Raw genomic sequence first — 27,907 nt, 5'->3', positions numbered from 1 at the left:
TTCTAATTTGTCCCTCTGTTTTTTTAGTCATCCTTTGCTGATTTCTAAAATGTTCTCAATCTTCTGGCCTGCCTCTAACCTTCACAACACTGAATGCCTTTTCTTTCAAAATTCTATGGTTCTTTCAATATACCATCGTAACTTCCTTAGTTAACCATCGATGGTGCACACTTCTTGTGGATATATCCAATAGGAAATCATCTCTGTTCAATGAGTATAGCCACAAAACACTGGATTTTAAAAATCTACCACTTTGCAGATCGTACATAATGCAGCCAATGTGCTCTAGAGCAGGGTTTTTCAAACCCGGGGTTGTGAAGCAATCGGTTGTGGCGCTCCCGATCGCGGAATAAGCACCCAGGTTTTAGGTTGAAAATGCCGCCCGCGTCTGGCAGCAGCCGCAGCATTTTATCTTGCTCCATCTGACACCCAGATTATCCAATGGGGTGATTAGCTTTCCTAATTTCACATCCAATATCTAATTGTTCCGCTGACCCAATAGGAGGAGAAGGTGGTTTGGGGGGGGGGGGGGTATTTCCGGCGGTGAAGCTCGGGGCCTGTGACAGACACGGAGAGCGGCCAAGTGAAGGTTGTGTGAGGGATGAGAATGGCGGATCACGATGCTGGCAGTCAGTACCAGTTCACTGGCTTCCACAAGTACTTCAACGCCTACACCATCACAGGAAGGGGGAAGTATGTGATAGCTACAAAAACAAGGATTGCAACAATTTGTTTGTTCTTCAAACTGAGATCCAAGAAGAGGGCACCAGCAGCAATCGCAGAAAATAAATTGTGTGTGGTTTTCTTCTGGGGCAGGGCAAGTGGAATTTAAGCACCAGCATATAAAATCTGTGAATGTTTGAAACCTCTGCAATCGTGTCACTATAATGATTTATTATAAGTTATCAGTCTTCACAAATAAAACTCATGGGACACCATGTGCTGTGTAAAAAAAGAGAATGCCGTCCGCACGCATGCTCCTTCAGGCAGATACGGCAGTGCACAGGCCCAGTGCTCAGCGGGGCAGAATGCCACCTCCCGACATCAGCGTTTTATTAAAAGCAACTGAGACTTCGCCATAGAAGTGGTGAGAGAGAAGTCACGCACCCAGCACGTACACTGATGTCAGGCAATCTGTGCTTTGACCGTGAAATCGTGGAGGAGATATTCCTCCATTTTGTAGCTGCTAGCAAGCAAGCAACAAGAGTGTGTGAAAAACTGAATATGTATCAACTTGTGATAAGGAAGAGAGGGCCAGAGACACAAACAGGCCAGGATCTCACAACTGAATCGGCTGGAGAACTTCTCAGGAAACTTCACGCAGGACAAAGCAGTGCTGGTGTGAGCTCCAGGGCCTCTGCTGAACAACCCATTAAGAAGCTGAAATCGGAAACAAAGTAGTATAAAGATGATTTCTTGAGGTATGGCTTTATTAATTGTGCCAATGCAAATCAGTATGCAATGCCCATGTGCATTGCAGGTAAGTACTGGCAAATTAAAGATTAAACCCTCAAAACTTCAAAAGTATTTGGAGACGAAGCATGGCGAATTCGCGGACAAACCTGATTTTTTTCAAAGGATGCAGCGAGAACTTAATCATCAGCTGAAGCCCTTAGCAGAAATGTAACACTGAATGACAAAGCAAGTGAGATCGTGAGGACCAAGCAGGCTCACCTGTTGCATTAAAGGTAAGCAAAAAAGTCAGTCGGAAAGTTCGAGTAGCGTGGGTCAGGAAGGATGGCCAGTTGGTAAAACTGTGTCCCGGGCAAAAATGTTTGAAAAATACTGCTCTACAGCAATTCACCAAAGTTACTTAAACAGCACATCCCTCCCATGACATTTACTGCTGAAAACAAGATAAATATTGTGTGTACACAATCACCTTCAAGTTCTCAGAGTCATACATTACCCGGACTTAGACATATATTGCGGTTACTTCAGCATCCCTTGGTCAGCATTCTGGAAACAGCTAACATTATTATGGGAACACTATCAAAAGGACTACAAGCAGCCTTGCTAGTATCACCAGATGCCAAGATTTTAAAAAGGCCCTTCTCCAATGTCTCTGAATGGGATACAAGAGATTTGACAAGTGGTTTTCTCCCTCCTGCTGTTTTCTAACCCTTATCTCTTCAATGCAATATTTTTTCTATTTATATTGTTAATTTTACCCCCCCCCCTTTCCCCGCAAAACTGGCACACCTTGTTCTTTCTTATTTTCCTGGTATAACACACTATATGCCTTCCGTCTCCCCTCCAGATTCAGTTTTACAGTTGTTTCATTGCATTGTCTCGTACTGCGGCTCATCATTTTCTGGGATCTTAAAATGAAGCAACCCCATTAACTTCCTGCACACACATTTCCTCTTTCCACAGGCATTAATTGCCCAGTCACTAATTCTCATTTTATCCCATCATCTCCTAGTCTTTACTCTGCAGTGACAGCTTTACTTTTTCACCCAAATTTTGCGATAGAAAACTATTTTTTTGCCCAAGAACAATAATTCTAATACCCAAGTTTTATACTTCAACATCATATTATTCATTATAAACTTAGCAGTGCACAAATCTGTGGTAAAATTGATAAAATATTTCAAAAACATAATTCACCTTTTTATCAACTTACCCATATAGATAGTAAAAAAAAGACAACAGGTAAAATGCTAGTTTGCACCACCCTTCCTTCTGACAGTATGCTAGTATATCAGCATTCATAATAGTGGTAGGATCATAGAGACCTGGAACGCTCATTATTGGTCGAGTCATGTACCTGCAAATACATTTCATTTTGATTTTAAAAATATATCCTCAATTGACATGAAAAAGTCACAATTGCTCTGATAAATGTAGTGATCAACATAGAATCCCTACATTACATCGAGTCTGCACCGACCCTCTGAAAGAGCACCCTACCTAGGCTCACTTCCCCCATCCCTATTCTCTTTACCCTGTAATCGCACCTAACCATTGGTCACTAAGGGGCAATATTAGCATGGCCAATCCACCTAATCCACCGTCTTTGGACTGTGGGAGGAGACCGAAGCTCCCGGAAGAAACCCACGCACACGGGGAGAATGTGCAAACTCCACATAGACAGTCACCCGAGGCCGGAATTGAACTCAGGTCCCTGGCGCTGTGAGGCAGCAGTGCTAACCACTAACATAGGAATAAGCTAAGAATGGAGCACAGATTGTTTCCAGGCCATTTATAAAACATGGGCTAAGTACAAAATAAGGAACATTAACACCCAGAAAAGTAGTTTTGTGAACTATATATCAAATTTATGACATGTCATTGCACTAGTTAATTTAATAACTTACAATACAAAGCATCCCGATAGGTAAATTCAATAAAGTTGGAAAACGTAAAAGTTTTGAATGTAATTTGGCTGTGGCAATGCAAAACTGATGCAAAGCAGACAATAATGGAAATTTACTTTTTTAGAACACTATTAATCAAACACATAACAGTATCCTTTTACAGACAGTGCCTTAGAGTACACATTTTCAAGAAACAGTCAGGCTGATCTTAAGGATATTACTATATTTGTCCTTAATCATAGCCTGGAATTAAACAAAGAGATCATAAAATACTGCAGACACTGTAAACAAGAAATAAAAACTGAAGACATTGCAAATACTCAGCAGGTAGAGAAGCATCTGGGAGAAAAGTACAGTTCATTTTTCAGTCTATGACCTTTAATCAGAACTGCAAAAAGCTAGAAATGTAATTGGCCTAAAGCAAGTGGGGGGAGCAAACAAGAAAGCTCTGCAATAGGGTAGAAGCACAGGAAATTAAATGACAAAAAATTGTTCCTGCAAGATCATTAGACTCAGCAATAAGTTAAACAATTTCAGACCATTACTTCTACCCCCATTTTGTTCCCTTTTTCTTGGCAGGTTTTTATTTTCCTCTAGTTTTTCACTTTTGGACAGCAGCTGTTCACTATTCGGACATTCACAACCTCCTTTAGAGGTTATTCATGAAGGCCCTGCCTTCTCAACCTTGCCCCTTGCCAGAGGTGTGGTGATCCTCAGGTTAAATCACCACCAGTCAGCTCACCCCCCTCCAAGGGGAAGTAGCCTATGGTCATCTGGGACCGAAGAGTTGAGAAACTTCCTAGCATCCCTAGTCAACATCCATTTCCCAACCAACATCAACTAAAATTAATCAATTTTTCATTCAGCTTGTCGGTGTTTATGGGGCTTTGCTTTGTACTAATTGGCGGCAACATTTCCCTACATAACAATAACCACACTTATTTGATTTGTCTGAAGTATTTTGAGACATTTAAAATGAAATACTGTGCTACAGAACATGTTTTCTTTTTAAGGACCCCTTTAACATTATGAAACATGTGGCAATTAATGAGTGAATTCAAAAGCCACTATACATTTCTGTATGAAAACTTGTGTATAAGTATGTATCCATTGCCTTGGTGAGCATTTCTTTCAGAACCTGTGCAGAATTTTATGGTTCTTGCTATTTATTTCTGATGATTCCACCAAAGAAAAGATGGAGTTTGAAAAAGCTACTGGTATTTCTACATTTTGTAGGCCACAACATACATTATCCAATATAGTGGATATAGACCAGTATATCAGGTCTCAATTTAGTAAAGCCTCAAATTATATAGGTGTGCTTTAATACATCAAAACCAAGGCAAGTGTTAACATGTTCAAACATAATTTCCTGTAGACAAATGACATTGCAACCTGGACCTGTGTGCTTGCAGTAACTTAAGCAGTAAATCTGCTAAACTCTTCATTGCATTTAGTGTATTATTCGATTGCTTCAAATATTATTTTTGATTTATCATTCAGATTGTTAGCTTCCATTTCTAGTCAGTGCCATAAGGACCCAGATTTTCTACTGCACATGGGGGGGGGGGGGGCAGAACATAAGCAGGTGTGCTTTGAAAATAGTGCTTTCTGGATATTTTCAAAGTGAGAACAGGTGGGGGGAATTTGCTCAACTCCAATTAACAGTCTGTTAAGCTCCTTGAGGAGTTTGTTAATGGTCCAGGGAGAGCAAGGCAGCGATTTTCAATTATTAAATCATCAAAGTCTGAACAGCCTGGTGCTGCTGGGCTCAATGTGGGCAGAAATTAACTGATATTTTTATGATGGAAAGTTTTAGAAACTAGAGGATCTTGCTTCAAAACGGGCACAAAATCTTTTAGTTGGCTGTTTTGGTCACTTCAGTGCAGGATCAGGCTGCTGGCCCTCCAAGGTACTGCCTCCTCTCATCTGCAAGGCAGCAGGAAGCCCCGCCATGGCTGCTTTCTACCTTGCTTTTCATGCTTCGCAGGCACTTCCGACTTCCTGGTAATGCTTAGCATCACTATTTGGGTCCCAGTTCATCTCCAGCCCAATTCAGGCATTTAAGTCCTGCGGGATCAGGACATGAAAATTATCTATGCTTCGGGGTCGCAACTGCAGTTTGAAAATCAAGTCCAATAGATCTATTGTGACTTTGAGGCCTAATGAATATTTTAGTAATGTTACTGTTCAATTCGAAACAATCTCAACTGATTAAATTTATTATGCACTCTTCTGCCAGGTTTTGTATGTTTACAACAATTTTAATTATAGATTTGGAAGAATGATTGCAAGATTAAATTCAAATTCCAACAAATTTGGCATTAAAAGCAGAATAAGCTGAATTATTAAATCGTCATAAAGCAAAATTTTTCCCACTCTGGCATCTCTAACTCTTATCCAATTTTTCAGAATTTCAGTGCTCCACCGTGCTTATATATTGCTGAAAAGAGAGCCATGTTGCCAAAGCTTTTCATCTTCACTCATCAGGACAAACTTAAGAATGCCAAATTTTAAACGTTCACAGCAATTTATACCACAGGAGAAAAAGATAATCAGTTAGCAAGCCAACTCTGATTAGCCGAGACCTTGCCATGTAGAAAGCAACAGAGAGCTATAGGTTCTCGGAGCTCCTGTGAAATCAAAAAAGGCGCAGGGCCTGAACGTATTCCTTTTGCTTACAAAGAACAGGTCCCTGCATATGAACGTACGTCGCTTCCAGCAAATTAAATGAGCCATGTTATGGGCTTGGCTGATTATCTTACATTGGTTGTCAGTGCTGTAAGTGCACTCAAGGTTGTTCAGCAAGTGCTGCCCAATCACAGAGTCGTAACCAACATCAGATGTTTATTTTGGATGTTGCAAGTGCCGGCTAGTTGAGCATGGTCCGTATTCTTAGAAACAACCAAAGGAATATTCTATTTGTTTCAATCAGCCAATCACTGGGATGCATGGCCCATGTACTTGGCATCACACTAGCACTGAAATTCATGCAAAACATTTCCAAGTTGTTTGGTAGGTAGAGCATCTTTTTGGACTGATGAGAATATCCTGTTAGTGGCAAATACGTCTCATGTTGTCACTACATAGTAGTAGCGTGGAAAGGCTACCTTAACCTGATGTTCAAATTTTTGACATGCTTTACCTTTCCAGGGTAATTTTGAGATAGACCAGGCACTTTTCAGGTCTGAAGGTGGAGTCCTTTGGTCTATTTGTGAGTTTGCAGAAAACACAGTAACCAATGATCTGGGTCAGGATTCTCCACCGCCGTGATTCTCCGTTATGCCGGCGCCCGGGGGTTTCCCGACGGCGTGGGGCTGCCCCATAATGGGAAACCCCATTGACCGGCTGGCATAACGGAGAATCCCGCTGGCCGGTCGGGGCAGAAATGTGGCGCGGCGAGGTGGAGAATCCCGCCCCTGATCAGGCTAGCCACTGTCCCGCAAGCTAGCTTTGATGCAGTGTCGCTGTGTTAATCTTGCAAGGTGAGCAAATAGCTAGGGCTCTATTTAACAATCTTGTAATACATGGAGGCATACCTTCACTGGTTGGGATTTGAATACCTCTGTCTGCCATAAGATTGGCCGTAAATAGAGCCTTAGCTATTTGTTCACCTGCCAAACTCAAAGCAAAATGTCTACTGTTCGATGTGATTCCCTTATTGGGCAGCATTTGCTAAATAACCCTGAGTGAATTAGTATCTACATTAACCCAATTAAGGATAATCAGTTGAGCGTGTAATGTGACTCATTTAGACTTGCTAGAAATGATATACATTCATACACAGAACATACAAGAGAAATATTTTTAAATCTGCACCTTGTTTGAATTACACAGGAACCTATAGTTTCTCTGTTGCTTTCTCCATGGAAAGCCTCAACCAGAGTCAATGTGCCAACCAATTAGCAGCCTTTTCTCCTGTAGCACAAATTGATGCGATGGTTTAAAATTTGATATTCTAGCAGCCGTCCTGATCAGCAAGGCAAAAAACTCTGGCAAAACATTTCTCTTCAATATTTTCAAGTTTTGTACCACCAGGCAAATGTACTTATAAATAGGAAAGATGGAGTGCTAGGCTTCAGGAAAAACACAATGTAGAGCTAAAATATAAAGTATAAAAATAGTTGCAAATAAACTACAAGAGGAATGCTGCATATTTGGCACAATAAATTCAATTATCTATTTAAAGCAAAACATAAATATATTCAGTATAAAATGGTAGACAATAGGTACTTACCTCCAGATATGATAGCCCAACAATGGCATATTGACACCCAATGTAAGCCATTCTGTTGCACAGAGGAACATGACACAGAAGAAGGCATGGATGAGGTACTCAGGAAGTACCAGCTGAAAGGAAAACCTTAAAATGAGTGTGATGTACTAGATTTATTTTACCTTTATATTACGGCAAAAAAATAGCCTACTGGATTTTTAAAAATTAATAGGTATCCAATCGGGCCAATGTTTCAGGGTCATCAAAACTGCTTTCCCATTCTAAAAGTTCTATGTAAATGTGCCAGTCGCCAGCACTACTGACAATACGGGAAAACAAATTGGATCACATCTGATACAAACCAAAACAAAGCTGCATCAAATCATAAGGAAATATACCAAACTATTTATTTCAACTAAAAATGTAAAAATTAACTCAAACATTTTCTGAAGTATGGGCAGCACGGTGGCACAGTCGTTAGCACTACTGCCTCGCGGCGCTGAGGACCTGGGTTCAATCCTGTCCATGTGGAGTTTGCACTTTCTCCCCGTGTCTGCGTGGGTCTCACCCCTACAACCCAAAAGATGTGCAGGGTAGGTGAATTGGCCATGTTAAATTGCCCTTTATTTGGAAAAAAAATTGGGCAATCTAAGTTTAAAAAATATATATATACTGAAGTATTTAAATATCCTGACGCAAGTTGCACACCTGATGCTAGGCTGACAGGTCAGAACAGTGGGAGCAGAACATGGAGCAGAATTGTTCTTTAAAAATCCCATACAAATTACAGAGCTGTAAGCATAAACAGGAACAGCAGTTTGGAGTAAAGCAAGGTATGTAGCAGCCACACAACATGCAAGTTTATGGTAATTGGACATTCTGCTGTATTGACGTCTTAAATTTTTGAGATGTATGTAGTTTTTAATTTTGCAGCTTGTTTTTAATTAAGTTTATTCCCTAGACAACTGGGTTTCACCCATACACAACTGTGATGTAAACAAAATAACTTGGTTGAGTGATTTCACTTTAAATTTGATACTGAAAAAAAGTGTCACGAGTTGACTGGCCTGAAATTGTGTCAATCTTCAGACATCTGAGACTCAATTGGCAGGACTTGTAGGTTTAGGAACAAACAACACATGCTTCAAGGTTGGTTTAATAAAAAAAAAAAACAGAAAAAGGTCAAATGAAAAAGCGAATATAAAACAGGATGGAAGAGAAAAGACCAGAAAAGCGAAGACATTTTTTAAAATCTCGAATTCATCTTTCTCGTTCAAATATTTGGATATGAATGTTGTACTTATCAACATGAAGGATGTCAATGCTGGCAAAGGAATATTTTTGCAATTTTTGTCTCCAAATTTTAATATCAAACATTCCTAAATCAGATACAATCGACCAGATATGGAGTACGGTTCCCTTTACTCTACCCAACAGTATGATTTAACCTCCACCCAGTTTACCACCCTTAGTATTGCTGTGTTAATCATTCAACTTTTCAATCACCTTTATTAGAGTATCCAAATTGTCAATTTAAGGAAGATTTTTGCTGTGAGGTCACATTCAATAGGCACTCTTAAGATCTCCTCAGCATGGCAGTACATACCATACAACAATGTTTATCGCCTTGCACTCATATTAACAGAGCAGTCTTGATTTTCATAATATTATTGAGCGTAGGCCAGTGAAGGTTACAATTTGCAGAATTAAATGGTTACTTCCAGACCTTGAAATGTAGTTTGAGGGGGAGCACGGCACAGTGCAATTATGATTAGATGGCACAATAGAAGGACAACTTCAAACTAGAATAATGGAAATTGGCAGATAATATACTTACACCATATGGAAAGTAGAGTGCAGTGATAAACAGTTTACTTTAATATTTCAAACAGTGAAAGTTTACAGTGGACACAAAACATAAATTAGCAAAGTTTCTTCCCATCTGTTTTTATGATATGGGGGACACTGGTAAGTAAGGTGGTATTTACTATCCATCCATATTTATTTTTTAAATTTAGAGCACCCAATTCATTTTTTCCAATTAAGGGACAATTTAGCGTTGCCAATCAACCTACCCTGCACATCTTTAGGTTGTGGGGGCGAAACCCACGCAAACACAGGGAGATTGGTGTAGAAGATTGTAGTTTAGTCGGGCAGCATGGTTGGCACGGGCTTGGAGGACCGAAGGGCCTGTTCCTGTGCTGTACATTTCTTTGTTCTTTGTTTGTTTGTTTGTTATTGTGCAAACTCCACACGGACAGTGACCCAGAGCCGGGGTCGAACCTGGGACCGCGGTGCCGTGAAGCAGGAGTGCTAACCACAGCGCTACCGTGCTGCCCTTGCACCCATCCATATTACCAAGATCGCGCTAAAAACTGTAGGATTAGAGTCACCAGCAGTCCAGAAAAGGAGACATATACGGCAATTTCACCTTCCTCAAGGACAGATGAACCATTTGAGTTTTTAAACCTGTAAACTTTCCTGGTTATTTTTCTGATGCTAGCTCATAAATTTACTGAATTCAATTTGACAATTAACTATGACAGGATTTATTTATTGCTAGCCCAGTAGTATTCTGGATAGGTCAAACAATATTTTTACTTTCAAGTATTATTTTGCAGAAAGTTGGTTAAAAGAACGGTGGACCCGTGCAGGTTTGGGAGGCTGAGGACGAAGGAGTTTTCACACTTCCCCATGTGCACCAGGTGTACTCCGTGATTGATATTTTTGTGTTGGACAAGACGTTGCTGGCAGGGGTATCCGAGTCGGAGTATTCGGCTATTGTGATTTCCGACTACGTGTTTACTGGGTGGATTTGCGGGCTGCACCTCAGTGGAGGTTGGATGGGAGGTTGCTGGCGGATATGGAGGTGTTGAAGCAGGTGAGGGAGGGCTGCCATTCGGGGCTACATGGAGCTGAACGACTTGGGGAGGTCACAGTCGCCATGCTATGGGAGGCACTCAAGGCTGTAGTCGGGGTGGGGGGGGGGGGGGGGGGGGGGGGGGACTTTATATGAATTCGGGTGCATAACGAGAAAACGGAGGAGGAGAGGGCAAGATTTTGAGGGTGGACAGGAGATACTCGGAGGCGCCAGAGGCTGGGCTGTTGAAGGAGGCAGAGGCTACAGGTGAAGTTTGGGCTAGTTTCTACAGGAAAGGCGGAGGGGCAACTGCGGAAAGCCAGAGGAGTAGTGTATGAGAACGGGCATACAGACTGTTGGCCCATCAGTTGAGAAAGCAGGAGGTGGCGAGGGAGATCGGTAGAGTTAGGGATGATAAGGGTACGGTGGTGGTGATGCCAGAGGGGGTGTTCGAGTCGTGCTATAAGAGGCTCTATGAGTCGGAGCCCTCAACCAGTACGTAATATTACAGCTAAAAAGATTGTGGAGGAGTTACTTAAATTCTTTACTAGATATGGACTACCCTCAGACATACAATCGGATCAAAGATCAAATTTTACCTCAAGGTTATTCAAAGAAGTTATGGATAGCTTAGGAATAAAACAATTTAAATCAACTGTGTACCGTCCAGAATCGCAGGGAGTGTTAGAAAGGTGGCATCAGACATTAAAGACAATGTTGAGGGCTTATTGTCAAGATTATCCAGAGGATTGGGATAAAGGAATTCCATTCGTACAGTTTGCAATTAGGGACACACCTAATGAATCAACCAAATTCAGTCCTTTTGAACTAATTTTTGGTCATGAGGTAAGAGGACCGCTTAAATTGATTAAGGAAAAATTGGTGTGTGAGAAATCGGAACTTACATTATTGGATTACGTGTCAAATTTTAGGGAACGATTAAATAGAGCAGGTGAATTGGCTAGACAGCATTTAAAAGTTGCACAAAATGTGAAGAAATCCAAAGTTTGTAATTTTGCCAGTGGAGATAAAGTTTTAGTTTTGTGACCAGTGGTAGTGAGAATATGGCTCAAGCTATATAATGTCAAACAGAGCTTTTAGTCTAAAGCTAGAATAGAGCTTGATGGGAAAATGAAATGTCAAACAGAGCTTTTAGTCTAATGGAATGTCAAGGTTTTTTGTAATCACTTATGCTTTTGCGCTAGACAGTTTGCAGTAACAAGACACGGCCTTGGGAATCGTTTCTAATTCTACAGATAACTACATTTTAGCGGAGAGCAACAGAATGCTGTAATTCTCAGGCCTCCTCCAAGGGGGCTGTCCGTAGGAAGGAAACATTGTCATTTAATTATATATAAGTAACTGTCTGCTGTATTAACTTCGGCTTGCTACTGTAGTCTCTTTGAAGTACAGTGGTGAAGTCCCGGCTGTGAATAAACGTACATTTGTTGAAGTAACTTGGTGTTCGATTGATCATTTCATCCGGACTAAAGGGAAACAAAAATTCACATTTGGTAGCAGAGAATGGTTCTCAACGAGCCTCGCCAGGAGCAGTCGGTGTAACTGACAGACCGTGTCCGGAGGCGAAGGAGGGATCGAACCCCCAAATGTGAGTACCCTTGTTACCACTTTGGTTTCCCCCTCCGCTGTACCGAGCGCGACCTAGTCGTACCATCTGTTTCTGGAGAGACTCTTACAAGATCAGGTCAGTCCGGCGAACCCATTACAGTCCGGGTTAGAGGCCCGAGACAGGGTTAGAGGCCTGTAAGAGGTTAGAGTCCTCTTCGAATCAGGGTTAGAGGCCCGAGACAGGGTTAGAGGCCCGTAAGAGGTTAGAGTCCTCTTCGAATCAGGGTTAGAGGCCCGAGACAGGGTTAGAGGCCCGAGACAGGGTTAGAGGCCCGTAAGAGGTTAGAGTGCTCTTCGAATCAGGGTTAGAGGCCCGTAAGAGGTTAGAGTCCTCTTCGAATCAGGGTTAGAGGCCCGTAAGAGGTTAGAGTCCTCTTCGAATTAGGGTTAAAGGCCCGTGCGCGAGGGTTAGAGGCCATCGGCCGAAGAAAGGTGCTTGGCTGTTGATGATCCTTCTGGTTGCTTGATACCTTCGCGATAAAAGGTTGCCCATAAAACAAGTGATTGTCTCAACCAGTGTCTTGACTTGTTCGACACTCCGGGTTGACTATTGGCTACAGCGGAGAACGGATAACTCTGTCCAAATTATAGTACTTCCCATCAGGTGCGGATGACGCCTTGAACTCCACAATAAACAGGGTTTCACCGTTGCGTACCCTGTTGGAACACTCGAACAATTTCTTAGTCTGTTAGTCTGTCTTTAAGTCTGTTAGTTCTGGCTTTAATTCTCGGAGTCTGTTTGTCTGTTTAGTCTGTCCTTAATTGTCTGTCATAGAACATAGAACATAGAACATTCCAGGGCAGTACAGGACCTTCGGCCCTCGACGTTGTGCCGACCTGTGAAACCACTCTAAAGCCCATCTCCACTATTCCCTTATTGTCCATATGTCTATCCAATGACCATTAATTGTCTGTTAGTCTGTCAGTCTGTCTTTGTAGTGATGTAGTGTTTTTGACTTTGAGTTTGAGTTTAGCTGAAGATTAGCTCTCTCTCTCTTTTCATGTTTCATTTCCAGACTTTGACCTTTTAAAAGTTACTTTCGAACAATTGCCTCAGCCTCCTGATTGGGTAACGGGGCAGGATAACCCCGTTTAAATTCTTGATTGAATAAGCGATTTAGGATCGCCATCAAAATAAAGTAGGTAACCACAAGGATCATCCGAGGATCAGAGACAATGCGTAATACTCTGGATAGCACCTCTGATAGTGGAAGCGCGCTTCAGACTCTTTGCGAATAGTATCCAGAACATTCTAAGCAGCTGCGGCAGTTGTCGGGGGAATTGCATAAGATTTTGGGAAAGGGGAAATGGCCCCTGGGAGGATCAAAAGATTTGCTCACAGTTATGGAGGCACAGCAGATTATTTGGCGACATAACCATAGCTCCACGGCTAAGACATTGATTGAGTTATGGCGGGAGTACTGCCAAAAATTTAAAAATACATCTTTATTGGCTAGTTGGCAGGCTAACGCTTTAAAGTTGGGTTTTGAATTAACAGAAGGGGGAATTGTTAAGACTGTGGAGGTTTTGAGAAAGGAATGTGCCCACCATAGAAAAAGACCCAAGTCTGTAAAACCTCCCATTTCTAAATCAGGACCGTGCGGTCAAATGGCCGGCCTTGCCTTGACCGAGGGAGACAATGAGGATGACCCTGAAAATTGGCAATATAGGGGACGACCGACCGTTACACCGCCACTACGACCACCTCCACCTTACATTCAAGCCCTTTATCCACCGTTCCAACCGCCACTACCACCTACTCCGCCGTCGCAAGGAGGTCCGGCGATTCACACACGTTCTAAAACCCATGCTAATCAATTCCCACAGATGAATCAAGAGTTAGTCCCGGGAAAAGAGGGGGCACCGGAGGTGGATTTCCCTGATTACCCAGACGATTATCAGCCGCGGTGCCAGTTCCCCGTCCGGCATGTTCCCAATATAGCATGCAACCCTGCCAACCCCCGGGGCCCAACAACCAGGCATTTCAAAATTATTATTATAATTAATAAATTAATCAAATTTGATACTACTGATTCAGTATTAATAAATTATACAATATGTTAATAATACAGTCAAACAGTTGATTGATCAGTAACATTTCAATAATAGTATTTCAGCTCAAATTCATCGATTGGGGGCACAGTTGGGTTAGTTTGAATCATTCCAATAGTTGGTCCCCTGCGTTTAGCGAATAGTTTTTTTATGCACTTCGCACATTGGTATGTATGTTATGTAAATGATGAATACAGCTACACAGGAGAATAAGATTATTCTTATTGTGGACATTCCAGTGTGTCCAAGCCACCCACAAATTTTATCCCAGAGAGAGATAAATTGGGGTGGATCAAGTTTTTTGATTTTTTTTTGGATTTGTAATGCCAAATCTTTAACTTCTTTAGAGTTATTGGGAATGAAAGTACAACATTCTGCACTTTGACATCTTCTGGATTATACACAAAAGCTTGTTGAAAGGGTTAATTTTCTTGCAGAGGCAAAAGGAGGTGTATAGCTTGGAATGATGCCATTCGCATCTCTAAACTTTAAAAACAATATTTGTCACTCAAATGGACTGGGAGTAAAAGTTGGATTGCTACCAAATTCCCGTTATCAAATGTCTTTGAACGATCTGTTCTTTTGGAATATAGATTTGCTTTTAATAAGAGTTGTTTTGGTCTTTTTAAAACCAGCTTCCACATTGTTTGAAGTTTTAATTTCCAGGCTAATTCTAAACATTTATTTTAAAATATCAAACACAATAACTTATTAAACATATAACTGAACCAATCTCATGCTGTCTCTTGGTTTTCTGTAGATGAATTCGTCGATTCTATTAAAGAAAGCACTACTAACAAGATATGTTAATTTCTTAAAATTAATAAAGCAATATTCAGAATGACAGTTCTCTTAAGTTGACAGTTCTTGACTATCCTGCCTGCACTCAGATAAGAACATAAGAACTAGGAGCAGGAGTAGGCCATCTGGCCCCTCGAGCCTGCTCCACCATTCAATGAGATCATGGCTGATCTTTTGTGGACTCAGCTCCACTTTCCAGCCCGAACACCATAACCCTTAATCCCTTTATTCTTCAAAAAACTATCTATCTTTATCTTTAAAACATTTAATGAAGGCACCTCAACTGCTTCACTGGGCAAGGAATTCCATAGATTCACAACCCTTTGGGTGAAGAAGTTCCTCCTAAACACAGTCCTAAATCTACTTCCCCTTATTTTGAGGCTATGCCCCCTAGCTCTGCTTTCACCCGCCAGTGGAAACAACCTGCCCGCATCTATCCTATCTATTCCCTTCATAATCTTATATGTTTCTATAAGATCCCCCCTCATCCTTCTAAATTCCAATGAGTACAGTCCCAGTCTACTCAACCTCTCCTCGCAATCCAACCCCTTCAGCTCTGGGATTAACCTAGTGAATCTCCTCTGCACACCCTCCAGTGCCAGTACGTCCTTCCTCAAGTAAGGAGACCAAAACAGAACACAATACTCCAGGTGTGGCCTCACTAACACCTTATACAATTGCAGCATAACCTCCCTAGTCTTAAACTCCATCCCTCTAGCAATGAAGCACAAAATTCCATTTGCCGCCTTAATCACCTGTTGCACCTGTAAACCAACTTTTTGCGACTCATGCACTAGCACACCCAGGTCTCTCTGCACAGCAGCATGTTTTAATATTTTATCATTTAAATAATAATCCCTTTTGCTGTTATTCCTACCAAAATGGATAACCTTACATTTGTCAACATTGTATTCCATCTGCCAGACCCTAACCCATTCACTTAGCCTATCCAAATCCCTCTGCAGACTTCCAGTATCCTCTGCACTTTTTGCTTTACCACTTATCTTAGTGTCGTCTGCAAACTTGGACACATTGCCCTTGGTCCCCAACTCCAAATCATCTATGTAAATTGTGAACAGTTGTGGGCCCAACACTAATCCCTGAGGGACACCACTAGCTACTGATTGCCAACCAGAGAAACACCCATTAATCCCCACTCTTTGCATTCTATTAATTAACCAATCCTCTATCCATGCTACTACTTTCCCCTTAATGCCATGTATCTTTATCTTATGCAGCAACCTTTTGTATGGCACCTTGTCAAAGGCTTTCTGGAAATCCAGATATACCACATCCATTGGCTCCCCGTTATCTACCGCACTGTTAATGTCCTCAAAAGATTCCACTAAATTAGTTAGGCACGACCTGCCCTTTATGAACCCATGCTGCGTCTGCTCAATGGGACAATTTCCATCCAGATGCCTCGCTATTTCTTCCTTGATGATAAATTTCAGCATCTTCCCTACTACCAAAGTTAAGCTCACTAGCCTATAATTACCCGCTTTCTGCCTACCTCCTTTTTTAAACAGTGGTGTCACGTTTGCTAATTTCCAATCCGCCGGGACCACCCCAGAGTCTAGTGAATTTTGGTAAATTATCACTAGTGCATTTGCAATTTCCCTAGCCATCTCTTTTAGCACTCTGGGATGCATTCCATCAGGTCCAGGAGACTTGTCTACCTTTAGCCACATTAGCTTGCCCATCACTACCTCCTTGGTGTTAACAATCCTCTCAAGGTCCTCACCTGTCATAGCCTCATTTCCATCAATCCTTGCTTCTATTTACAACAGCCTCCAGTCGGCGGCTAACCTTACCCTCCAGCAGGATATTGTGGTTTACAGTTCCCAATCTGTCACGGCATTGCTCGGACAGCTCCAAACCCAACATTTAACTATGGCTCGACAGAACAAATACGAGATTTATCTCCTGAATAATCCCAAGCTCCAATTTCGCCACTGCACCACCATCAATCCAGCAAGTTTTCTCTCCGAACCACCCTCGGAATGCTCACAGCTGGGCCACGATTGCCTGACGCTCCTCAGAGAGGAAGCCTCCGTGCACGATGATCTGACTGACACTCCCCTGCCCGATGTAGACTTAACTGTTTTCACCGACGGCAGTGCTTTAGTCGGCGAAAGGGGGGATAGATTATCAGGGTACGCTATAGTTAATCAGCAGGGCGAAACACTGGAAGCAGCAGCATTTGAAACGCCGTTCTCCGCCCAACAAGCCGAGCTATTTGCACTTATCCGAGCGTGCGTGTTAGGAGAGAATAAGAAAATAAACATTTACACAGACTTCAGATACGCATTTGGAGTCACACATGACTTCGGTCAATTATGGAAGAACAGGGGATTTCTTACATCTGCAGGCACTCAAATATCCCACAAACAGTTAGTTACACAATTACTACAGGCTTTAATGCTCCCTAAACAAATAGCCGTAATAAAGTGCGCTGCCCATACGACAGGCAAAACCCTGGTGGACGCGGGTAATCGGCAGGCGGACTACCAAGCCAAAGAGGCTTCTTGCTTAAAAGACATGGTGGTACCAAAAATGATGAGCCAGAGTAAAAGCTTGAAGGGTCAGTCTCCCTCTGAAAAGCCAATGCCGACCATCACTGACGTCATTCAGTTACAGGAGGACGCTCCCGTCTGTGTAAAAAGACTATGGGAAGAATTGGGATGTTGTTATGATCCTGTAAACAAATTGTGGGTCACCCCAGCAGGGCAAACTTGTATGCCCGATGCATTAGCAGCCTGGGTCACCGAATGTGTTCACTTTGCAACTCATTGTGGTGCGCGAGCTACGGGTGATGTATTGCTCAAGACTTGGTGGCATCCAAGACTACAGAACATAGCGCAAAACATTCTCAGCCGTTGCCTAGTATGTCAGCAGTATAATCCTAGAAAAGCAATACCCTGTGAAATGGGTAAAACCCCACTACCGGAAGGTCCCTTTGAGACACTCCAGATGGATTACAAGGAGTTGGAAAGATGCCAATGTTATAAACAGGTATTGGTTATTGTTGATGTATTTAGCAAATGGATAGAAGCTTACCCCACTGTAGATAACAAAGCTTCCACGGTAGTAAAAGTTTTGATGCGAGAAATTGTTCCTAGATTTGGGATTCCATATCGATTAAGCTCTGATAATGGACCTCATTTTGTGGGACAGATCAATGAGGAATTTTGTACTCAGCTGGGAATAAAACAACAATTACACTGCGCATACCGACCCCAAGCAGCGGGAATGGTAGAAAGGGCTAATCAGACATTAAAACCAAAACTGGCAAAACTACAGGCAGAGACTGGAGCCACTTGGCTCAAGTTATTGCCTATTGCCCTCTTCCAAATACGTGCAACACCAGCTGGAAAGACATGACTGAGTCACGCCAAAATTGTATACGGAAGACCCTTGCGTACTCCTTGGGATCAAGGGAAACATAAGGAAGTACAGTTTCACCGTATGACCACTGAAATGGCCAACTATGTGATAGCCTTGACTAAAGTACTAAAAGGCCTCCATTCACGGGTACGAGTTGCTTATGAGGAGATACCTCCCTTGTCCAGTTCTGTCACTATTAATCCGGGGGAGTATGTTCTGATTCGTAATTGGGTTAGGAAAGGATTAGAACCCCGATGGGAAGGACCACACTAGGTCCTATTCACTACTCCCACTGCTGTAAAAGTGGAAGGCAGAAATGCCTGGATCCACATCCACCACTGTAAGGTTGTGAAAATGCAATAGAAAATAACCCTCTGTTTTGAGCCCTAGGGAATAACTCCGGCACCACTTAAAGGATGAAGACCACACTTATTATCGCAACTCTGCTGGGACTTTTGGAAACGGGAGGAGAGGCCAAGCGAAGAACCTGTGGCCCCAAGGGAAGACGGACTCATCACCTCTGTCGAGGAGACACCTTACAATGCACCAGTCAAGGCTCAGGAGAAGGACCTTGGAACGTGACCCCTGCGGACGGATGTTCGGCCTACGTACAATGATGCAATCGGACCTTACTCATCAGTAGAGTGACTAAGGGCAACCTACCCTATCATCAGGTCAACTGTAAATGGGACTATAGCTGCAGAAACAAAAAAAGACTTTACCCTTGGGATGCGTTGACCAAGGGAGGGTAAGGCTGCGGGAAAAAAGGGAATTACATGTAAACACGTATCTGTATGTCATATGTGTACGCAAAGGACATGAATGTTTCTGGTTGCTGGGTATGTACACATATCCCGACCCATGCTAAGGGAGGGATCCCCTTCAGACCTGTTCCGCTTAACCTGTCAGAAACAGTAGAATGGTATATTTACCAGAATGGTACTCGTCAATCTCCTAGGACTATAAGAATTGCATCTATGGTAAGACACCCAGATGGCGGGGCAGCTTCTAGTTTAGCGTTCTCCCCATATCCCCAGGACCTTGGAAAGAGGGGGGGCTATCCGATGAACACCTTTGAGATGTGGTACCAACCAAGTTATAACAAATCCCACCAGCCTCCGTTTCTTACCCTCACTAATACCACCAACATGGGAAGACCACTGGGAATAATGTTTAGTAAGGAATGTGGTTAAAGGGCTATTTGTAGGTCCCAGTCAATGCGAGCAGATTTGTGGTGGCCAACATATCAGAGGTCTATCCCGTACATATGTCTCCTCAGTTTTATGGGTGTACACTGGACGTCCCATTTGCAAATGGGACAGGTACCTTCAAGTACTCCTTAATTGTTGAAGGGTTTGATGTGGACAAACTCACTTCGTACAATGGGACGTACTTTATTTGTGGCCACAAAGCATATCCCTGGCTGCCAGAGAATTGGACAGGATCCTGTTATCTGGGGTATGTAGTCCCCTTTATACACCATCTCGCCAATTTAGGCGACCATTACCAAATGATGAAGCGACAAAAGAGAGCAATAACCGAAACGCAACGATACTTTGGGATCCTGCTTCCCCCTATCGGGGTAGCTCTTGCAATGAAGGAAATAAGGAAGATAGCAAAAATCCTGGAGGAGGTAGCAAACGACACCACTGAAGCATTGACTGAGATAAATAATAAAATGGTGGCAATAAGAACCGTAGCCCTACAAACCGAATGGACCTCGATTACCTCCTTGCAAACAAAGGTGGGACTTGTGCCATGATCGGTTCGGAATGTTGCACCTACATCCCCGATAGTTCAGAGAACATCACCCACCTCATGGATCATATCCGCAAAGAGGTTAAGAAACTGCATGAAACATCAAGGGATGGGTGGTTAGATTGGTTATTTGCCGGATCATGGGGGTCTTACCTAGTGCATGGATTAATAATCCTAATAGTTGTAATACTTGTAATAATTATGCTTAGCTTCCTAATGAAATGCTTGTGTAAAAGTGTCAGTGCAGCAGTAATTTCTCAACAGTTAATGCAGCAACATGAAGTGAGCCTTAAAGAGTTAATGGATGTGAAAGAAAGTGCTGAGGAACATAAGAAAATTATAGAAGTACAGGTAGAATGGGAGCGACTGAGACGAGTAGCTATGGATTAGAAGTTATGAAATGATAAAAGGGGGGAAATGAGAATATGGCTCAAGCTATAGAATGTCAAACAGAGCTTTTAGTCTAAAGCTAGAATAGAGCTTGATGGGAAAATGAAATGTCAAACAGAGCTTTTAGTCTAATGGAATGTCAAGGTTTTTTGTAATCGCTTATGCTTTTGCGCTAGACAGTTTGCAGTAACAAGACACGGCCTTGGGAATCGTTTCTAATTCTACAGATAACTAGATTTTAGCGGAGAGCAACAGAATGCTGTAATTCTCAGGCCTCCTCTAAGGGGGCTGTCCGTAGGAAGGAAACATTGTCATTTAATTATATATAAGTAACTGTCTGCTGTATTAACTTCGGCTTGCTACTGTAGACTCTTTGAAGTACAGTGGTGAAGTCCCGGCTGTGAATAAACGTACATTTGTTGAAGTAACTTGGTGTTCGATTGATCATTTCATCCGGACTGAAGGGAAACGAAAATACACAGTAGGTGAACCTTTAAAAGCAAGGTTTTGTGGACCTTATCAGATTGAAAGGAAATTAAGTGAGGTGAATTATGTGGTAAAAATGCCGGATAGAAGGAAAACTCACCGAGTGTGTCATGTGAATATGCTTGAAAGGTACTTTGAAAGGGAAGGAGAGAAAAAGGAGGTTTTAATGATTCTAACTCAAAAGTGACGAACCAAATCCAGATGACTGTGAATTTGACATCCCTCAAATTAAATTGGAAAACGAGGATGTTCTCAAAAATTGGGATACATTGTTGAGTTACCGTCCAGAGGAAAACCGAACTGACCTGACAGAGTTATTGATATCACATAGGCAAGTCTATGGAGATAAATTGGGAAGTACTAAAATGGATATACGTGATGTAGATGTGGGAAAGGCTGTTCCGATCAAACAACATCCATACAGACTTAACCCTTTAAAATTGGCACAGGTTAACAAAGAGATTGAGAGTATGCATAAAAATGGCATAATTGAATTGGGTTGCAGCCAATGGAGCTCACCCATAGTGATGGTACCTAAACCAGACGGTACCCAACGGTTGTGTGTGGACTATAGAAAGGTTAATGCAATTACAAGAACAGACTCTTATCCTATACACGTTTGGAGGATTGCATTGAGAAAGTGGGACAATCAGTTTTTATTTCCAAATTGGATTTACTTAAAAGGTTACTGGCAGGTACCTTTATCTGAAAGGGCGAAGGAGATTTCAGCTTTTGTGACTCCAGATGGTATATACCAATTCAAAGTTATGCAATTTGGTATGAAAAACACCCCAGCCACATTTCAACGGTTAACAAAGTCGTTTCAGGATTACCCAATTATGCGGTATACATCGACGATCTGGTAATTTTCAGCCAGACATGGAAAGAACATTTAAAATATCTGATGGAGTTATTCGATCGACTTCAGGAGGCGGGTTTGGTGATAAACCTAGCCAAAAGTGAATTTGGAAAAGCCCAAGTCACTTTCCTTGGCCAGACAATCGGACAGGGTTGACTGGTCACACGGGATGTGAAGACAACAGCTATTGAGGAGTTTCCGATACCCTCAAGACGAAGGGAAATAATGTGATTTATTGGCATGAGTAGATTGGATTGAACATTTGTGCAAAAGTTTTGTAGCGTGATTGCTCCACTGATGGACTTGAAGAAATGTCAAAAATTTCAGTGGACAGCGGACTGTCAACAGGCATTTGACGGCCTGAAAGCTGTGAGAACCAATGCTCCTGTGTTGGAGAATTACAAGGGACTCTGCGATCAGATTGAACAAAAGTATCGGACTTTAAAGAGAAATGCCGAGGCGTAAAGAAATGGACGGATTGTGCAGAGACCCTCTTGTTCAAAAAGACTGTCAATCAGGAAGGATTTCAGTTGGAGGAAGAAGAAAAATAGACTATATTATTGTACTTGTTTGCGTGTGGATTTTTTAAAAACAAAAGAGTATAATTACTGTGTGCATTTCTTAAAGGATAGTGAAAAGGAGAAAAATGGAACCATCTTGAAGTTGATGGGGGATTTTTTTCTTGGGGGGGGGGTCATGTGAGAGTACCTTTAAGAAATGGGTGTTTATAAATGGGTGTGTATATAAATATCTGTAGTGAGGGTACCTCTAAGAAATGGGTGTTTACTACTGCAGTGATGTCAGAGAGTGGGTGGAGCTGGGCTGTCGGTCAGCTTTTTACTTTCATTTGAGGCTGTTTGCTGCAGGGTGTGTTTTACTTTTGTTTTCAGTGTTGGAGCTGAAGCCAGACAGAGCAGATGTACTGTTGATCTCTCTGCCATGAAAAGACTATCTCTTGATCATTTGGTAAATTCAGAATTATAAATGTTTTTAGTTGTGAATGTAAACGATGTATTTCTGTTAAAAAAGGTGTTTCTTCTGTCTTCTGGATGTTGTTTGGGAAGTTATTAAGGATTACTTAGTGTAGTATTCTTTGGGGGTTGTATTTGAATTGATGGTTGCTAAGATGTTCACTGTATGTTTTAAAAAGGTTAACTTGAGTTCATAGAATAAACATTGTTTTGCTTTAAAAAATACTTTTCCATTTCTGCTGTACCACAATCTATTAAAAGTTGTGGGTCAGGTGAACTCCATGCACACTTTGCGGTTCTCTAAACCCTGGCCCATAACAAGTGGTATTCCATTATATAAGGTAAGGTTAGGGAGCCCAGTGAAAAGTGATGAAGTAGTGATAGGAGTAATAGAGGAATTACCTTTTTCAGGGATACAGTTTATCCTTGGTAATGATTTAGCTGGGAGTAATGCCTGTGACTGGAATGCCAATGGAAAGTCAAACAATTGAGGTGTTGCAAGAAGCAAGTCCTGAGGTGTTTCCTGATTGTGAGGTAACAAGATCACAAAGCCACAGGTTGAGACAGGAGGAGGAGAAATCAAGAATTAAGATGGGGAGGCTGTGGTTTCATTATCAGGAACAATCTTGGCCAGATTGTTGATAAAGAGCAGGTGGAGGATAAGGCTGATGTCTTTAGTTCAGGAAAGTTGGTAGAATTACAACAGAAGGATTCAGAGATAAAGCAGTTTTGTATCAGAAAGTATAGATTCAGAATGTATACCGGAATGTTATTACATTAGAAACAATGTACTAGTGAGAAAGGGGAGACCTTTCCATATTCAGGCAGATGAGAAATGGGCAGAAGTTCATCAAGTTATATTACTGGTGGGTTATAGAACAGAGGTTTTGCGGATAGCGCGAAGTTCCAGTAGAGGGGCATTTAAGAGTAAGGAAAACTAAAGCAAAAACACAAAGATAATTTTATTGATCTGGACCGCATAAGGATGTGGTTGAATTTTGTTGTGCATGTCACACTTGTCAGGTAACAGGAAAACCTCAGCAGTAATCAAATCAACACCCTTAATATCCATTCTGGCATTTGAGGAACTTTTGCTAAGGTTCTAAAGGATTGCATGGAACCCCTTCCAAAGATGAAAAGTGGGAATCAGTATTTGTTGATTACAACGGATGTGTCTTAATAGGCTTCCTATAAGAAATATTACAACTAAGAAGGCTCTAGAGGAGTTAACCAATTCTTTTTACCAGATACAGACTACCAAAGGAAATTGGGAGGCACGGTGGTGCAGTGGTTAGCACTGCTACCTCGCGGCTCCGAGGATCCAGGTTCGATCCTGGCCCCGGGTCACTGTGGAGTTTGCACATTCTCCCTGTGTCTGTATGGGTCACACCCCAATAACCCAAAGATGTGCAAGGTAGGTGGATTGGCTACGCTAAATTGCCCCCTAATTGGAATTTTTAAAAAAGATATTCAGGGAAGTTATGGATAGCTTCAGGGCACAGCAATTTAAATCAACCGCGTATCATCCAGAGTTAGAGAGCGTTAGAAAGGTGGCACCAAACTTTAAAGAGCATGTTGAGGGCCTATGGTCAGGATTATCCAGAGAATTGCAATAAAGAAATTCCATTTATACTATTTGCAAATAGGGATGCAGCTAATGAATTAAATAAATTCAATCCATTTGAATTGATTTTTGGTCATGAGATAAGAGGACTTAAATTGATTAAGGGGAATCTGGTGAGTCAGAATTCTGAGGCTACAGTTTGCGACTATGTGTCAAACATTAGGGAGAGATTACAGAGCTGGTGGGTTAGCTAGAAAGCATTTTAAATTGTCACAACATGTGATGAAAATAGAGGCAGATAAGAGATCAAAAACTTGTACCTTTGTTAGTGGGGAGAAAGTATTAATACCAGTGGTAGGTGAACCATTAAAAGCAAGATTTAGTGGGACTTAACAAATTGAAAGGTAATTGAGCAAGGTGAAGTATTTGATAAAAGTGCCAGATGGAAGGAAAACTCACAATGTGTCAGGTTAATATGATCAAAAGGTATTTGACAAGGAAAGAGGAGGACATGCAAGTAGTTATAACTCAGGGAGGAGAGATAAATCCAGATGATTCTGAATTTGACATTCCTCAAATTAGATTGGACAAGGAGAAAGTAATGAGAAATTTCTATAAATGACTGAGTTACCTTCCGGAGGAAAATCATAGCGTCCTGAAAGACCTATTACAGTTACAGAGAATGATATGTGGGAACTAGGAAGTACAAAGGTGATTATACATGATGTAGATGTAGGAAGTTTTGTTCCAATTATAATAATAATCTTTATTGTCACAAGTAGGCTTACATTAACACTGCAATGAAGTTACTGTGAAAAGCCCCTAGCTGCCACATTCCGGCGCCTGTTCGGGTACACGGAGGGAGAATTCAGAATGTCCAAATTACCTAACAGCTCGTCTTTCGGGACTTATGGGAGGAAACCGGAGCATCTCAAGAAACACAATTAAGTAACATCCATATAGACTGATTCTACTAAAGTTGGCACAGGTTCAAAAGGAGATTGAAAGCTTAAGAATATCATTAAAATGAGTTGCAGTGATTGGAACTCACCTAAAGTGATGGTACCAAAACCAGATAAAACAAACGATTATGTGCGGACTATAGGAAAGTCAATGCCGTAACAAAGTCTGATTTGTATCCTATTACTCGCTTGGTAGACTCTTGATTAATTTGAGAATCAGGGGGTATGGGGAGAAGACAGGAGAATGGGGATGAGAAAAATATCAGCCATGATTGAATGGTGGAGCAGACTCGATGGGCCGCGTGGCCTAATTCTGCTCCTATGTCTTTTGGTCTTATAGACTATTGAAAAAGTGAGACATGCAAATTTCATTACCAAAACTGACTTCCTAAAAGCATACTGGCAAGTACCTTTAACAGGAAGGATGAAGGACATTTCGGCTTTTGTAATACCAAATGGTCTGTATCAGTTTAAAGTTATGCCATTTGGACTGAAGAATGCGCCGGCAACATTCCAAAGGCTACCCAACAAGGTCATTTCTGAACTAAACAATTGTGCAGCGATGGTGTTCTGGTGGTGTTCAGTCAAACATGAAAAGAGCATTTGTAACATTTGAAGGAATTGTTTTATTGACGACAAGAGGCTGGCTTGGTTGTAAACTTTACTAAGTGAGTTTGCTGTGAGGCCACGTCACATTCCTAGGCCATACTTATTGTTGGGTCAGGTGGCCCCACAGAACATGAAAACGAAAGCTATTGGAGAGTTCCCAATACAGTCAACAAGAAGTTTTGAAATTTCTTGCCACGAGTATTTGCTACAGAAAATTTGTGCCAAACTTTGGCAGTGTGGTTGCTCCACTGGCTGAACTTTTGAAAAAGAACAGGAAAGTTCATTGGCCATCAGAATGTCAGGAGACATTTGATAATCTGAAAATTGTGTTGACCACAGCACCAGTTTTGGCGACACTGAATTATGACAAGCATTTTAAGACGGCCATTAATGCAAGTTGTGTGGGCATTGGTGCTGTGTTATAACAAGATGGCGGAGACGGTATAGAAAAACCCATTGGTTATCGTTCCAGAAAACGAAATGTTCATCAAAAGAAGTATTCAACCATCAAAAAGGAAACACTGAGTTTGGCATTGGCATTGCAACATTTTGACATTGATATTACTAACAATTCATCGGAGACAAATGTTTATACATGCCATAATCCATTGGAGTTTCTGGAGAGGTTTAACGATCATAATACAAGACCGCTTAGATAGGAGTTTATTTATACAACCATTTAACTTGAAAATTAGCAGGAAGAGAAAACATAAATGCAGATGTTTTATCACGACTTTGAGATGTGAGAAGAATGGAATGTTTAAAGTTGGGGAAAAAAGACTCAAATGAACTGTACTGATGTTTAAATTTACATGCATGAATATGACGAGATATGTATCTGTTTAACAGTAGTGTTAGCAATGAGTAGTATTTAAAGTTGAAACGGCTTTGGAAAATGAAGCCATCTTTTTATTTTGCTAGTTCATTGTTTAAGGGAGGAGGTGTGATGAATGCAAGAAAGTCATATTTTATATTTTGTGCCGTAATGTTAGCAAAACCCGAGTTGAAAAAAAAATTGCTTATCATCACATGTAGGCTTCAAATGAAGTTACTGTGAAAAGCCCCTAGTCGCCACATTCCGGCGCCTGTTAGGGGAGGCTGGTACAGGAATTGAACTGTGCTGCTTGCCTGCCTTGGTCTGCTTTAAAAGCCAGTGATTTAGCCCTGTGTTAAACCAGCCCCTAGTTAAGATGCATACAGAGAGTATGACTGCTAGAGATGTGATTAAGGTGTCATCAAAGTGATTTAATCATTAATTTGTGGATGAAGTGCTCTGCTCTTAGATCTTGAGAACTAATTACTTTTTGCAGATAACTAGTTAATGGGATATTGTTTCATTTGAAGGGCCCCTGGAGTGTAAAATTTATGAGAGGTATTGTGTTTGTTCTTGGTTAAACAAGGGACATCTGTAAGAAGAGAAAAAATTGCCTTATGTTCTAGGTACAGATGATGCAGTTAATGGGAGGAGCCAGATCGATCTGAAAGGCAGTTGATCCTAGATCTTTCATCTGAACAGAGGTGTTTCAGTTTGGGCCTGAAAAATTCTCTCTCCAAAGATAAGCAAGTAGAAACTTGGTTGTTATCTTTATTCATGAATGGTATTGGAAATATATTGGTTTGCTTAATTGAAATATAGTGGCAGGTTTAGGAACTTGGTTAAGATTTTCTCTTTTACTTAAGAACTGTTGTAATTGTTAATTATAAAGCTTTTCCTTTTTTTGCCAATGTGGTTAATTCTGTGTTTAAATCAAAATTTGTTTTAACATACAGTATCATTGTTATCACTGCTGGGTGCAGTAACATTTCCTCTCAGTTTTACAAATTGCAAATAGTTTGCTTGTCACCCAGGATCCTAACATAGTGAATGTAAATCTCAGAACATAGCAAGTCACAAAACACATGAATAGTATCTTTCAGCGTCCTGTTTAAATTACAAGATCAAGTGGAACTATTTGTCAGGAAATCTAATAATTCAACAATATCATATCATCTGCCCCATTTCTAGATACAAGCTTCGGTTAGATATTATCTTAAAATGGATGT

The 27,907-nt window shown here is 41.4% G+C and overlaps 1 protein-coding gene across 1 annotated transcript in view; it reads right to left on the bottom strand.

The window, feature by feature from the left end:
* cnih1 (cornichon family member 1) overlaps window positions 1–27,907 on the bottom strand; it is a 41,838-nt gene that overhangs the window by 6,890 nt on the left and 7,041 nt on the right. The window contains exons 3-4 of the mRNA XM_072489719.1: window positions 7,558–7,670; window positions 2,627–2,770 (exon numbers count right to left, since the gene is read on the bottom strand). Coding sequence (XP_072345820.1) covers window positions 2,627–2,770; window positions 7,558–7,670 — 257 coding nt within the window. The remainder of the gene's footprint in view (window positions 1–2,626; window positions 2,771–7,557; window positions 7,671–27,907) is intronic.

Source organism: Scyliorhinus torazame, chromosome 2, assembly GCF_047496885.1.
Source record: "Scyliorhinus torazame isolate Kashiwa2021f chromosome 2, sScyTor2.1, whole genome shotgun sequence".
NCBI classification, from domain to species: Eukaryota; Metazoa; Chordata; class Chondrichthyes; order Carcharhiniformes; family Scyliorhinidae; genus Scyliorhinus; species Scyliorhinus torazame.
Note: the sequence above shows the minus strand (reverse complement) of the source record. Positions and strands in the feature narration are given on the sequence as shown.